Source organism: Antrostomus carolinensis, unplaced genomic scaffold, assembly GCF_000700745.2.
Source record: "Antrostomus carolinensis isolate BGI_N321 unplaced genomic scaffold, ASM70074v2 scaffold43423, whole genome shotgun sequence".
Taxonomy (NCBI): domain Eukaryota; kingdom Metazoa; phylum Chordata; class Aves; order Caprimulgiformes; family Caprimulgidae; genus Antrostomus; species Antrostomus carolinensis.
The window spans coordinates 3,006-18,655 of NW_010303903.1; the positions used below are offsets into that span (position 1 = coordinate 3,006).

Below are 15,650 nucleotides of genomic sequence, written 5' to 3' on the forward strand. Positions count from 1 at the left end.
ACTTGTTTGCACTTTCTGAATGTCTACATCTGTATCAGAGTTCCTCATTATAGGCTCTCTTCATACCTGGTGAATAGAAATGGGTGCTTCTGAGAGGGCAGTGCTTTCCTTACAGTGACAACTCACACCCTGAATGTGGATATTTCTTTCTTTTGACTGTATAGAGTCTACTAATCGCTAATGATTGCTACCCCATGTGCTTCTGCATTCTGTACTAATCAGGTCTCTCCGTCATCAGCTGGTTTATATGTGTCTTACACTGTAAGTAAATTGAAAGACTGATCCATCCCTGGAGGTTTTGATCCTATACACAATTAACATTTAAATACACCTCCAAACATAGGTCTGAGTTCATTCTCAGACCTATATAGTTTGTCTTAATGACTGCATACACAGACAAATATATTTAAAAAAGCCTAAACTTACCATGACCTGGTGAGAAAACATCATCCACAGAGTTTAGACATAACACTGGAATTCCTACTGACTTCAGCTTGCGACATGGGCTAGCATCTTCATAGTAATCATCAATCGTAGGGTAGCCAAACATGACTGAAGTGAACTGCTTATCAAATTCTCTAACAGTTCTGGCCTGAAGTACAGAATTCAAATAGGGAACTATGTCAGCATTTGGAAAACAGCATCCAGCTAAAGCAGAAGTAACATTTTCACATACCTTCATCACAAGATCCATATCAAATAATTTCTCCAACATTTTTCGATGCCTAAAAAGAGAGTGAAAAATTGGAGGGCTTGTTTTAATTATATAAACAGATGTAAAAGTCTTCTGCTTTATAAATATATTTATAGAAATAACTCCCTAAAAAGAACATGCTTGGGATTAATTTTCTGTCATTAAAAATCTGTCTGTAATCCAAGAACAGAAGAACTGTTCATTCATATGCAGGCACATCCAGTAACATAGAAAAAAATCTGCATGAGCCATAAGAAAGATGCCAAAGATAAGAGAATTTAAGTGAATTAAATATTTGGGAATACAAAATACGCCCTAATTCTGCAAAGCAAAGGATGAACTAGTCCCTTCCATGCTTTTGCTGTCAAGGTAGACTTAAAAGAATTAGTGTACATACATATATACTCAAAGTCAGTATGCACAAGTGTAAAACTTAAAAAATCCATTAACTTTATCCATAAATATAGAAGTACATTGATTTTGTAATGAGCCCCTTGAGGAGCAAATAAATTTAGTCACATTGATGACAATCTTTTTTACAAAGATCCTTCTGATTTCAAAATTTACAGAAGAATGCACACAGAACAGCTATGTGAAGTGTTGTTACAGCATAAATTTTGCCAGTATTATACTTGCTGTCGATCTCATGCTAACATCCTTCTACCTTGCTAAATAGTTTCGAAGGCAACTCACCTGTTGATAGAGGATTGTAGACAAGTAGTCAAGTAATAGTTGAAAAGAAGCCAGTTTAGTGGCTTCTCCAGAGATGCTACAGATTCAAAAACATTCCAACCCGCAGAGAAAATCGCAGCTGCCATTAAAGGAGTGTCTCTGCCAGTTTTGCCCAGGTAATTTAAAAGAAGCATGCTACAAACAGAAATGAAAAACAGAAACATATATACTATCAAATTGTTTGCTTCAATTTAAAGCAAATATAACAATCGGCCACCTTTTTGTCTGTTTTTCAATAGTTTCTTGTATCAGCCCTACAGTTATGCCTAATAATTCTAAAAGATAATCAACCTATGACTCATGAAATTTGCTTTCTCTCTCTACAGTCAGGGAGGAACTTAGTGCACTGTGTAGGATGTGGGTAGGAGTGCCTTTAGAAATAAATAGAGATGTACTAGTCTTATTTATATCACTAAAAAGGAGAAAAAGGTCAAATAAACATATCTTACTCATGGAACAGGTATTGCCAAGTTGTTAGTAAGTTTTACTGTTTTACAAGCTCTTGGTCTTCCTGATCTGATAAATCTGATTCGCGTGCCTGACAAATGCAAGCTGCCCCTGCCATGCCTGCCTCACGATGAAGCTGTCATCTGAGTTGAAGGTAATGGCTTTACCCCACCTCACACATATGAGAAAACAGAGCTGTTCTTTAACACAAGGTACTTAAAGAATGAAGTGTTGGATAATGAATAAAACTAGAAAAACAAAATTATAAGCCAAATAAGTGGCTTAAGTCTGGCCTTTCTGACCAATTGCAACTTACAGTCTCTACTGCTGATATATAGTTAAGTTGAAAAAAGGGGAGAGTTCACTAGTACCTGACCCTTCAGATATAGAAAAATCAAAACAGCAGGAAGTCAGTAGAAGAAAACACTAACAGAAAAGCTGTAAGTCTCACTTTACTGCCTTATCATTTTAATACCGAGCCTTTAATTCAAAACATTACAAGTTCTACAGCTTAATATAGCTCCCTGGACCACCAACTCTCTGTACCTTGGCTTCATCTACCATACTTCAGGAGACAGCAACCTTTAGCAAAGACATAATGAACCAGCCTTCCATCACTGAGACCTTATCCCTGTGCACTACCTACCAGATCATAGGACATCAGTGTAAAAGGGAAACTTGCCAGTTGGTAGGAACCAGCAGGAAAAGAACAGCAAACAGCACTTGGGAGTGGGCTCCTGCCGTCAGCTCCCACAATTGAACCCAATGAGGAAAGTCACCTGTGGCACACATAGGAGTTCGGTAGCATATGTTCCTTCTCACCCACAGAAGAGAAGGAGCCTGTGAGTCATCAGTCTACACACTGTAAGAACACTGCAAACTAAAGCAAACTAAAACATAAGCAAACTAAAAAAAAGTTGCAGTAGCAGAATAAGCCACTTCTCTAACAGAATTCTCAGAATATATGTGGTAGAGAGAAGGTTTAAGAATCTTTAGGTTAGAAAACAAAGTCCCTTTCCAAAGTAATACGTACTGAAGATCAGTAGAACAAGTGGGCTTTCGTTTACATTTACACCTTTCTGAAGCAAATTTGATTTTTCTTCTTAATTGGGCAAATGTGTCCTATACAGATTAACTGGCTATTCAGAAAATTTTGAAAAGGGATAGATAATAAAAACTATTGTCAGATTAAGACAAGTGGATGATTTTCACAATATGCCCCCGGTGAGACCTCTGCTCCTGCTTAATTTTAAACATGCAAGTGCTCCAATTAATTTAGAAGCATGGAGACAGTCCCCACATGGATGATTAGGGATTCTTCCAGTTTTCTGTACAATTAAGCACATGCTTTCTCTTTGTGGTTCAGGACTTTAAAAAAGTATTGGAGGAGGAAGGTGGAACATCTTGCCTAAAATCACCCAGAGGTTGTGATAAAGTGAAAGCCAGGAACAAAACTCAGATTCCCTGTGCCATACTAACAGACTTCGCCTCTATTTAGGATACCATAACTAGGTTAAGCCAAGGACAGAAATGACACTAAGGGCCGAACTGGTCTTTTGCACCAGTTGCAGAACAGTTAGCTTATACTGCGCCTGTAGCCCCGAAAAGTTGGTACTTCATCTACTACACCCCAGCCCTCTTAGTTCTGCTGTAATGGTGCACCACCCATGGAGTTACCCACAAAGAACTACCGTGCTTTGAATCGGTATCTCCTCATTGAAACAAGCCTCTACTGCAGATGCTTCTTTGGCTTTCACCAATTCCAATGAAACAAGTTTTTGCAATACATCATGTTAGTTCATGTTCTGCATGCAAAAATGTCTGTGCTGGGGAGAGATAGCATGCCAAGTGAGATAAGAGCTAACCAGCTCCTAACTTTCTGAAGAAGAGTTTTAAACTAGGTTTGTCAAGGGATGGAGTACAAAGCCTGAAGAGAAGCAAAGGCTTGGCAGGCCCTGATGGAGCACTCAAGGGATAGCTTAATGGGAGAGGCTCTCACACTTCCCTGAGAAGGCAGCACAACCATGGCCCATCTTGTGTGCCAGCACATGAACAAATACACAGCATGGGGGAAAAAAATATAGGAGGAATTAGAAGTCTGTGTGCAGTCACAGAACAAGTTTATCGGATCACAGAGACATGGAGGACACTATGACAGATGCAGACAGACTCTTCATGAAGGACTGGCCTTCAAGGCAAGAAGGAGGGTTTGCAACTTAAACAAAGATGTCATTCAAATGCACAGAACTTCTCCCTGGTCTTGGCCACTGAGATTATTTGATGGTGGATTTTTAAGATCAAAAGTGAGCAGGGAAGGTAAGCAGCAGAACTACAATACTAGACTCGAAGAGAGTTGGTTTAAATTTAGTCATGGATCGGTTTGGCAGCATCCCATGTGAGATGGCCCTGATGGCCACGGATGTCTAGGAGAACTGTTTAACCTTAAGGATAACTGAACGTAAAGCACAAGTGTGATACATTCTGATGAACAGGAAGTTGAGTGGCAGAAGACCATGTAGAGGAACAAAAAATTCCTTACTGAATTCAAGAAGGAAGTATCCTGAAGGTGGATGGGGGTGCCTGGGACAAACAGTCATTGCCCAAGGATGCAGGGATGCAGTTAAAAAAACTAAAGTTCAGCTGGAGTTGGAACTGGCAAGGGATTTGCAGGGCAACAAGAAAAAGGCTTTTGCAACAAGGAAGGCTTCTATAAATACATTGGTACAAAGAAAGGCTCAGGACAAACAACATCCACTCCTTTCTCCTCATCAGTGAAACCAGTCATCTCATCATAGAAGGCAATCAGTTCACTCAGGCATGCTTAGTTCTTGGCGAATCCAGTCACCTTCTTTATCCTTCATATGCTTGGGAATGGCTTCCAGAGGATCTTCCCAAAGAACTGAGGTTAGGCTGACCAGCCTTAATTCCCTCCTGGGACCACTATTCAACAGAGCAGGGAACCTACTGACAAAAGATTTGTAAAAGGCCAAGGCTACCTGTCTTCCCTGTCTTTACTGCTGAGGTCTGTTCTCAGGAGTCCCAGGTCCCTAGTGGTAGAGTATGGGAGAGTGAATTATTACTCATGGCAGAGGAATGTGGAGTTAGGCCCCAGTTATGCAAACTGGACACAGACATGTCAATGGGACCAGGTGAGGTGCACCAAAGCTCCAGAGGGAGGCAGCCAATGTCATTGTGAGCCTGCTCTCTATGACTTTGGAAAGGTTGCAGCAACTGTGGGATATTCCTGATGCCTGGAAAAAAAAGCACCCATTGACAACAATGGCAAGGAGGAAGAAATACAGGCTGGCCAGCCTAACCTCAGTGCTTTGGGAATACCCTCTAGAAGCCATTTCCAAGCATGTAAAGGTAAAGAAGGTGACTGATAGCAGCTAGCACGGATTTACCAAGAACAAAGCATTCCTGAGCAACCTGATGGCCTTCTATGGTGAGCTGACTGCCTTTGTTGATTAGGGGAGAGAAATGGATGTTGCTTATTTTGACTTTAGTAAGGCTTCTGACAGTCGTCTATGGTCCCCATGTAGCCAGATTGGAATGACATGGTTTGAATAGGTGACCTGCAACATGAATCAGCCTAGACCACTAGGCTCAGAGAGTTGTGATCAGGAACTTGAAGTCCAACTGGAGTGGCTGATCAGATACTAGTAGTGTTCCTCAGGGGCCAGTACTGGGGCCAGTACTGTGTAATTTCTTCAGGATAACGAGATGGAACACACCCTTAGTAAGCTTGCAGGTCAAATTGTGGGAGGTCACTGGTGAAATGGGAGACAGGGCTGCCATTCTGAGGGACTTCAACAGGAGAAATGGGCTTGCAGAAACCTCATGAAGTTCAACAAAGGCAAACACAAAGTCCCGCACCTAGGACAGCTTAATGACTGGATAGAGGGCAGCTGAAAACAGCTTCTGGGCAAACAGAACGTGACTCAGCAATGCACCCGTGCAGCAATGGAGATGGGTAACAACATGATGTGCTTTGTTAAGAGTAAAACAAGTAGGTCTATGGAAATTATTATTTCCCTGTATTTGGCACTTACAAAATCAAATCGGGAGTACTGTGCCCAATTTTGGGCTTCCCATCAAGACAGACACTGACATACAAGAGAGGTTCATGTCTTCATGCTGAAGACACTGGGAAAATCCCAGCAGCACGAATGGAAAAAGACTGGCCTGGTTTAAAAGGCTTCCAATTTAATTATTTATTTGATTATCAATAACTATATTGCTTGAGCAAATCTGTATTTATCCCAAAGCTCCTACAAGTCATTAGTAGATTAATGTCAATATAGAGGGCTATATCTGCCTACCCTCCATAAAATTTATCAGAAAGAAGGGAAGTCTCAGGAAGTTACTACTGTGCCTGCAGTATTTCTAGTGGTTTAAGTTCTCCTCTCCTACAATTTTCTTTAAAAAGGCTGTCTAAACATTTTTCCTAGCTTCTAGCAGTGATTTTTCTAAGCAACTGTGCTGTCATTGTCTGTTCTAGCTGTACTTTCTGGAGAGAAGCCAAGACGCAGCAAGTCTTAATACCACATGCTATATCAACCCATACTGGTTTCAACAACAATGCTGCTTCTTGCTTCTGAGCCAGACAGAGCAAATACCTGCATCTCTTCCAGCTTAACCTACCCACACACTGCAGAACCCAAACAGAGTGAAGATAAACCTTGTAATTTCCAGAGGTTGCTAAGAAACATGGTATGTTAGCTCTAGTTCCTATTTTTTTATCCCTCTGTTCCAAAGACAGCCTCCATAGTTTCCAAAGATTGTACTGCCCACCTGTTTGGCTGTTAATCTGTCTATTAGTGTTTCCTGTCTTTCTCCACCCTCTTCAACTTTTGAATGTTGGCCAATTTTGACCTTCTCTGACACAGAACTAAAAGCCTCTAAGATATTAAGTTTTTCTAAAAGTCTTCTGAATACTGACTGTTGGAGACAGACTCAAGTTAGCTGCAGTTCAGTAAGTAATGCAAGAATTGGAGAGTAATAATTTACCATCAGTCTCCAACAGTCTTATTTTGCGATCGTAGTTAAGCTGAGACTTGTATTACATAATACCTTACCCTCCCATAGAAACACCAGCTGCTATGAACGGAGCTGAGGGGTGCAGGCTGTGTACATGATGAATAACGGCCTCCAAATCCTCTGTGTTAGCTGCACAGTAAGTCCTTGGTGTCTGTAAGGAGTCAGAGGGAAAAATGCCACCATAAGCTTTTGTATTATTCTTTAAGGACAAAGCAAACTGAACAGAGGATCATTTATATAACAAGATAAATTTAGCATTTATTGTGAAACTGCACTAAACGGAAAATATAAACCCAGCAAATTTCATGAGGAGGTGGAGGAAAGAGTTATACTTGTTATCATTACAAAATAAAAGAGGTGACAAGTATCTTCAGTATTTGCAACCCCCAGGTCATCAGACGAAATCTGAACACAGAGCAATGAGCTAAACTAGATAGAACTAGATCAGAACTAGATAGGCTCTGGTATTTTTAAAATACCCTGGGGAAATGGAAACATATCATAAAGGCTGCAATTTACAGAAAAGAAAGTTATAATGACAATTTTTTTTTCTATTAACTGAAGCAATGAAACACACATATTATCCCTTCCCCATCTACCATCAGTGTCTCTTTAAGTCTTTAACTGGGACTTGGAATGACTTCCACTGGCATCACTGAGATTTCAGTAACCCCTTCCTTGCTTTTGAAGACTAAGCACAGCTTCTGAGCCTCACCTGCAGACAAGTGCTGCAAGCCACAATCTAGGGGACTATCTGGAGCAGTATAAGGGAGAAAAGTTCCTTTCGGTCCAATAAGAACCACAGTAGAAAATAAGTTCGTTTTTCTTTTTCTAATAGTGTTCTCTAGATTTCACCTAGAGCAAAAGAGAGCTTTTAACTATAAAGTTTCTACTAACGTGTTAGTGACCTTGACTTAACTATAGGTAGTGGCTGGCCTGCCAAAATTCTGTATAAAAATTAATACTAAATATAAAAATACTTAATTATGAGTTACTTGAACTTATCTGTTGACTGAAACAACAATATCTTTTAAGAGGGCGATTTTTTTTTTAATTGCTTTCAGTTAAAAAGCCTGGATATTTGTGGGCAATTTTAACAAGTTTAATTAGATGAAACTAATTACTTGAAATACATTTAACAAGAATATTGAAATGTTGAAGTCAAAGATGAAAAAAAGGAAAGAAAAGCTAAATCTGGATAATTAAAACTGAAGTTTTTGATTTCCATTTATGTTGCATTTCCAGTTCTCATCCACATGAATCACTCTTCACTGTTTTACACCTGTTAATTATAAACAGTTTGAAAGTGTTTTATTTTAATTAAATTGTCAGGTTTCCAAGGAAAAATAAATTATTTTTGGTAACTAGGGTCTAATGTATTCCAAGTGAAAGTGTATTTGATTAAAAGTTTAGAAAATTAGAGTCATGTGTTGCATTTTAATTTAATTCCTGACACTTTAATGTCTGTCTATCCACTCATTGTATGAAGATACTTTAAAACACCATCTTAGCTCATATTGGCTGGGGTCAAACTAATATTTGATTATTTCATAACAATAATTCACAGTAATTTTCAATAACAAATGAGAAGAGCATTTTAAAACTGATTCTTTATATAGCTATTATTTGGTGTAAATTTGAATCTATCTTTAAAGAGACTAGGAAAAGAACTACTTGTGTGACTAATTTCTACTATGGTGCTCAACTATGTTTCAAACTCATTAACTAGGGATTTTATATTAAAATGTAGGAACTCCTTTGCAGAAAATATGATAATTTTAGCTGGTTTGCTTCACAGATCTTATAAAGCTTAAAGATGTAAATCAGATTACAGTAAAATACACACAATGCATACAAACAAGAGATCTTTTCTCTTAATGATTCAGAAATTCATCAATAAGGACTTTGTGTGTCACAAAACTGCTTTGTAGATCTATCTCCAAAAGTATGCAGAAAACTATTCTGAACATGGCAATATTTGCATTGAAATGCTTTATCTGATTATGGGAAAATATTCTGAGCTTTTTAAAGTTTGAAACCAGAGGATTAAAAAATGCAAAACAATACTGAGTATTATGCACATTCATTCCAGCTGCAGAACTGTCAACATAACGCATATGAAGAAACAAAGCTTATTCAGCAATATTTCATCATGCCTTGTCCCTAGCTGCAGAAAATGTCCAGCTTCAAGACTTTGTCATTTGTGGAATCACCAGTTATTTCTAAGCAAACATGATATGTCTGCCCCAAGCACAAAAATGTCTTTTGTTGCTGAGTTTGTGTCACAATTGCTGAGAAAAATACAAGAACACATTTAGCTTTTAGGATATGGCTATCCATATAAACGTGGTTCATTAATTCACTAACACATAATATGGATTCATTTTAATGGCACAACTTTTTAAATGTATCAAAAGCTATTTTAAACTCATATTGGCAATTGGGGAAGTAATTTTAGTTACAATTGCTTATATTTGGATCTGTATGTTAAAATAATGGGAGAAAAGTGCATTGATTGAACAGAATTTCTTGGATGTGTGCATTTTAGATACTGTAGTATTTTTTGAAAGGAAAGTGTAAGGATTGTTCATTTCAATGTTATAGATATTAATAATTTAAATTGTGTGTTGACCAGTTGGCCTCTGAGTTTTAAAATAAAAGATGACTATTGGCACGTGATTGATCTACCAGATGACTAGATCCTCTTCTCTGAATTTTCAACATATGCTGTGAGTTTATCTCATTTAAATCCAGCTGTACAAATAGACACAAATGATTCCATATATACTGATTATACACAAGATGCTAATCTTAAAAATCATCCTTACCAAAAGATCCTCACCAGCAATTCCCCGATTGTTAAAAACCACACATCTGAAAATTGAGAAAGTAAATTCATTTATACACATTATTTCACTAAAAAAGATCACTAAAACAAACAACGTTGAAAATGCATAAAGAAGAACGAGCCAGTTTCTGTGAATAAGTTCAGCCCACAAATACTGACAGTCCTACAGATCCCAAAGTCTGACCTGTGTGGAACAACCTTTATACCAAAATGTAGTTAGTTCACTGAAGTCAGTGGGACTCCGTATGAGCTCTGTGATTTGCTGGTGAAGGTCAGATTGCAGGACGAGAGCGCCAGGGTTTACCAGGAGATGCTACGTGCATCTTGTTCTGCCTGCACTCTGAGCTGGCCAAATATGAGCCATAAGCTCTGCCTCTGCAGGGCTGAGCCTAAAGCAGTGCTCTGAAAGAGAACATCAGAGATCCATGTGCAGACATCCTCCAAAGCTACATAATTGCGTTAAATAGCAAGAAATGAGCCAAATCAAAATTATAATGACAGCTGCATCTAAGTTGCTGGTTCTTGGGGATCTGATTTTTTTTGCCTGGTATAGCATAAGTTTCTGTTCTCTCTATGCTGATGGGAGTCTCTGAATTTTCTAGCAGTATTACCATGATTTCAGGATCTATGCTTTCTTAATAAATCTTACTTTTCTATTACTCTTCTACCAGCTTACTGTAGTAATTTTGTTAAATAATCCGTACGTATTTTAGATGGGTTAAAGGCATTAAAAATTACTTATTTCAGTATTTTTCTCAAACATTGCTGTTTAAAACCAAAATTATAGTATTCTGTTGAAATCTGACCTAAAGCTCTCCTTTTTAATGCTATACCTTCTTTTCATAGGTGATCAAATGCAGATATTTCTTTCAGGAATACTTAAAAAAAAATAATATTAAGAAGTTGTTGATTTGAGGGCTTTCTTCCTCTGGTATTTTTTACTGGTAAGTTTTAAAGTGATTTAAAAAGTACTTTGAACAGTTAAAATGCTACTTTACTTTCATAATTTAGTAAAGCAGTTATCCAAACCTCTGAACAGAGAAGAGATAGCCATGCTTGTAGACAAAAGCTCATATATACATATTTGAAGAGCTTATTATAGTCAGTACCAGAAGCCAATCTGCAAAGACAAAGTGTAATATTCCAAATACACATCCTGGAACAATGACAACTTATTTTAAAGGCCAGCAGCAGCAGTATGATTACATAAAGGAATCTACTCATCATTTAATCCACTTATTTGACCCAACTCTGACCAGAATGCTTAATAAAAAAACTAAATTAAGCAGCGACAATTAAGAGGCAACAAACCTCTTCCTTAACCACCACTGGTAAGAGTAGGCTAGCTCCTCTTTCTGCACTCACAAATTTGAGGCTGCTGAATCAAGCAATTTTGGTATTCGGAAGCTGACCTCCTCCGAGGCCTGCTGCCAGCAACCCATCCATGTGAGCCTTCTTGGAGCTGAATACAAACCCCTTCTCTAGAAAAGTGTAAAGGTAACACAGATGCTGATATTGTAATATAAGAAGCAGCAGCAAAGGCCTGTGCAGACTTAGCTTGCGTTCACTGCAGTCTCTGGGGCACATCTGTAGATACTAGAACTGCCCTTCCGAATGTACTGCCCGTTAGATAATTCCGCTATTGTTATTATACTAATCATAGAATCATAGAATGATTTGGGTTGGAAGAGACCTTAAAGATCAACTAGTTCCAATCCCCCTGCCATCAGCAGGGACACCTTCCACTAGATCAGGTTGCTCAAAGCCTCATCCAGCCTGGCCTTAAACACTTCCAGGGAGAGGGCATCCACAGCTTCTCTGGGCAACCTGTTCCAGTGTCTGACCACCCTCACAGTGAAAAACTTCTTCCTAATATCTAATCTAAACCTACCCTCTTCCAGTTTAAACTCATTTCTCTTTGTTTTATCATTAACTGCCCTTATGAAAAGTCCCTCCCCAGCTTTCTTGTAGGCCCCCTTCAGGTATTGGAAGGCCGCTATAAGATCTCCCCAGAGCCTTCTCTCTTCCAGGCTGAACAGCCCCAACTCTCTCAGCCTGTCCTCACAGGAGAGGTGCTCCAGCCCTCGGATCATCCTGGTACTTTCTTATATAAACTAATGTCTTTAGATCTCACTTGCTCTAGGAAGGTATCTTATACATACACATACATATATATGTGATCTTATTAGAAGCAGCGAAATACTAGCAGTGAACTACAACAGCACCTATATCCCAGCGTTTTGCTTTGATGGATCATATGAAGAATGTAGGATTCCTTGCTCGTTCCTGTCAGGCCAGGCAATAACAGGACAGTGGGTCTTGTGCTGGCATCCGGATAACATAAGCTGTCGTTATTATCAAACCAATCCAACGAAATCTGTCCTCCATCTGCTGTTTTAATGAGCTCACTGAAAGGCACATTTCAAGAGAACACTGATTAGATTTAAAAATACATGCGTACTATTAAGAGTGCTTACAGTGTACAAGTTACCAGGTACAAATTCTGCATTTTTATTTTTTTAATACCAAAAGTGACACCTAACTAGGTGTGTTTGCATGCTTATCATTCAGAAAGGGCCACGCCTCCAGTTGACACGAGTTAGCACAGTTTGCAGAGTAATTCCTGTTTACAGTAAACGAAGAGCTGCCTTTACACAAATTGCTGCTGATGGACTGGAAGCTTGTAACTAATGTGATTTTTGGCATTGCCTTCTATTTTATATAGGCTTGTGTACTGTAGTTTTCCTTTGGATCATCTGAGAATATTTGATAACACACTGGGCAATGTGTTAACATCTATCACAGTTTTTTTCTCTTCATCCAAAGAAGCAGTATGAATAATGGAAGGCATTTTGTTATGTTTTAAACATGGAGAACATGGACACACACTGCTGTATCTTTCACCCTGTATCTCCACAAATGTTGTGAGAATGCACTCTTAAACCATGTATCTTAAGAATGCAAGAAACATTCTAATATCCCAAGGAGCTAAGCATGCATTAAGCAATAAAAAGAAGGTTTCAGTCTTTTTTTATAAAGACAACATCTTCCCTATTCTCTGACAATGAAGACATTGAACAAGAGAGTTGGTATAGGAACTACCAAAATGTAAGCCTACCTTGCATTCGATTTTTCATTTGAAAGTCTTGGTTGCACCTACTCCAGATTTTAAAGTTCATCAGCCTTGTTGGACTCATTAGCTCAGCTTTGCCCTTTTTCAGTAATGGGAAGTAGATGCAATGCTGGTGTGTACTGCCAACACAATCTCAAATGGTGCAAAATAAGCATTGCCCCATGGAACTACGTTTCTTCCCTCACAAACCTTGAAATAAGAGAGTATACAAGAAGGGCTAGAAAAAGTGGACATGGCCATACCACTGAAATGTCTCCTAGTTACTAAAACTAAGGGAAGCTGCTAAATGCTAAATCTATTCTACCATGCAAACAGAGCTGAAACAACTTGTGCTGCATCCAGGTTCCGGCGCATAAAAGTACTTCTCCTTAGGTCTCGTGCCAAATGCCTCATTTGCCAGACTAAGTCTCATTTCTGTGTGACAGAGATCAGCTGAGGACAAACAATAAATATAAGGTTTTTTCCCCTCTTAGAATTTAGGCATCAAAGAACACATAAACCCCACAGGTAAAAGTTACTCTTACAGTCCCAGAAGTCTTACATATCCAAAACAAGGCTGCATGCGGCCATGCCACATGTTGGTTCAGTGGACAGATACAGTAACTGCATGATCTCTGCAACATTACGGCATTCAAACACCAGAATATTTGATACACCAGATGGGTGTGCTGCCATCCAGAGGGACCTCAACAGGCTGGAGAAATGGGTTGACAGCAACTTCATAAAGTTCAATGAGGGGAAGTGCAAAGTCCTGCACCTAGAAAGGAACAACACCATGCACCAATGCAGGCTAGGGGCTGACGGTCTGGAAAGCAGCCTGGCAGAAAAGCATGTGGAGGTCCTGGTGGACACCACATGGAACATGAGCCAGCAATGCAGCCCTGCAGGAAAGAAGGCCAACAGCCTCCTGGGCCGCATTATGTGCCGCCATCAGGTTGAGGGAGGTGATCCTTCCCCTCAATTCAGCACCGGTGAGGCTACACCTGGAATGCCAGGTCCAGTTCTGAGCTCCCCAGTACAAGGGCGACATGTACATACTGGAGAGAGTCCAGCAAAGTGCCACAAAGATAATGAAGGGACTGGAGCATCTCTCCTGTGATGAAAGGCTGAGAAAGCTGGAACTGCTCAGCCTGGAGAAGAGAAGGTTCAGGGGGAAACTTATCAATGTCTATAAATATCTGAAGGGAGATTGCAAAGAGGACGGAGCCAGGCTTTTGCCAGTGGTGCCCAGTGACAGGACCAGAGGCAATGGGCACAAACCGAAACACAGGAGGTTCCCTCTGAACATCAGGAAGAACTTTTCACTGGGAGGGTAACCAAGCACTGGCACAGGTTGCCCAGGGAGGTTGTGGAGTTGCCATCATTAGGGATATTCAGAACGTGTCCGGACATGGTCCCAGGCAAGCAGCTCTAGGTGGCCCTGCTTCTTGAGCACAAGATTGGACAAGGTGACCTCCAGAGGTCCTTTCTGACCTCAACCATTGTGTGGTCCTGTGAATACATAACCACACCAATTCCTACATTGTCACCAATATTCCAGTGCTCCAAAACTCTGAGCAAAAATAAGGCCATTTGTGAACCCTGACCTTTTAAACCTACTGTATATTGAATCCAGGATAGAGATGGTTCCAAGCCTAGGATGGAGTTGTAAAGGCGGGCATAAAGTAAAAAAATGGGCACAAGCTTGAACAATGACAGTAGCTGTGACACAGTCAGAGTAAGGTAACTGCTGGCTACTGAATCAATCACTTTCCAGAAGAAAGCCACTTACTTCCTGTACTGTACTTGGGGTCTAGAGGTGATAAAGGGACGCAGGAGTGTCTGCACCCGGCCTTCCCAGCACCAAATCGTGGGATAGTAAGTTTCTGTCACAACAGGGCAATATTCCTCGAGAAAGCGGCAGAAACGGTCATTGCTGGCCACCAGCTGGGGTTTCTAGGAAGAGAGACTACAGTCAGGCATGGGCATTCATATAAAACAAACTAACAAACAAATAAAGAAATGAAAGCTTGCTTAAATCCTCTCCCAGTAAACTGATTTTTTTCATGTAATCATTTGCAATGCTTTTCCTTTCATGGTAAAGAGATAAGAAAATGAAAACCAAACAAAATGGCAAATGCAAAACTGAAAAGTGAAACCACTAAATACAATGGATTCCTTACTTATTTCTAATAACATGCTATTCTAGCTCTACTTTTACCAGCACTGACAAATCAAAATCACACTCACAGCAGGTGGGAAAGACTTTACTGAATCAATTTGCTTACACGGCACAGAAATGACGCTTAAGCTGTGTACTTTGACTGGGCACCTGCAGTACCTATTTTAACCTGGTAGGACACTCCTCCTCCCATCTCATACTGGGGTACACAACTGCATTGGTTACTCATCTCTCATAATGCCCGGCATACAGAGATTTGTCTTACAGCTTCCGTTTGCACAACAATTAATGTGGAAATCCCTGCATTACATCTTATGTTCTAGTAGCAACGTTTCTTAAACTTCTCTTTGGCACTGACTCTCCAACACGCAGGCATTAATAGGACAATAACAGATGCACTGAAGAAAACTGTTACACACATGCAGCAGCAGTGGGTATGTCCTCCTGACCCTACATTTTTCTCCTCTGACCAAAATGAAGTGGTCTTCCTCATCATTGAGAAGAGGGGATGCTCTCAGAGGTTCTATGAAGGGCTGTGGCAACACACACATCTTCAACAGTCATAAATCTTTTGATACGCCTATTTTCAGTTGAT

General features: G+C 39.8%; 1 protein-coding gene across 1 annotated transcript; it reads right to left on the bottom strand.

Annotated features, from left to right (window-relative positions):
- Positions 1-426: 426 nt before the first annotated feature.
- ABHD3 (abhydrolase domain containing 3, phospholipase) lies at positions 427-15,178 on the bottom strand (the record flags this gene model as incomplete). Its single annotated transcript, XM_010164271.1, has 8 exons — positions 427-592; positions 677-725; positions 1,388-1,561; positions 6,952-7,064; positions 9,742-9,787; positions 11,987-12,169; positions 14,666-14,829; positions 15,162-15,178. Coding segments are annotated over 8 exons (912 nt in total), but the record flags the coding sequence as incomplete, so codon positions are not given.
- Positions 15,179-15,650: the final 472 nt, after the last annotated feature.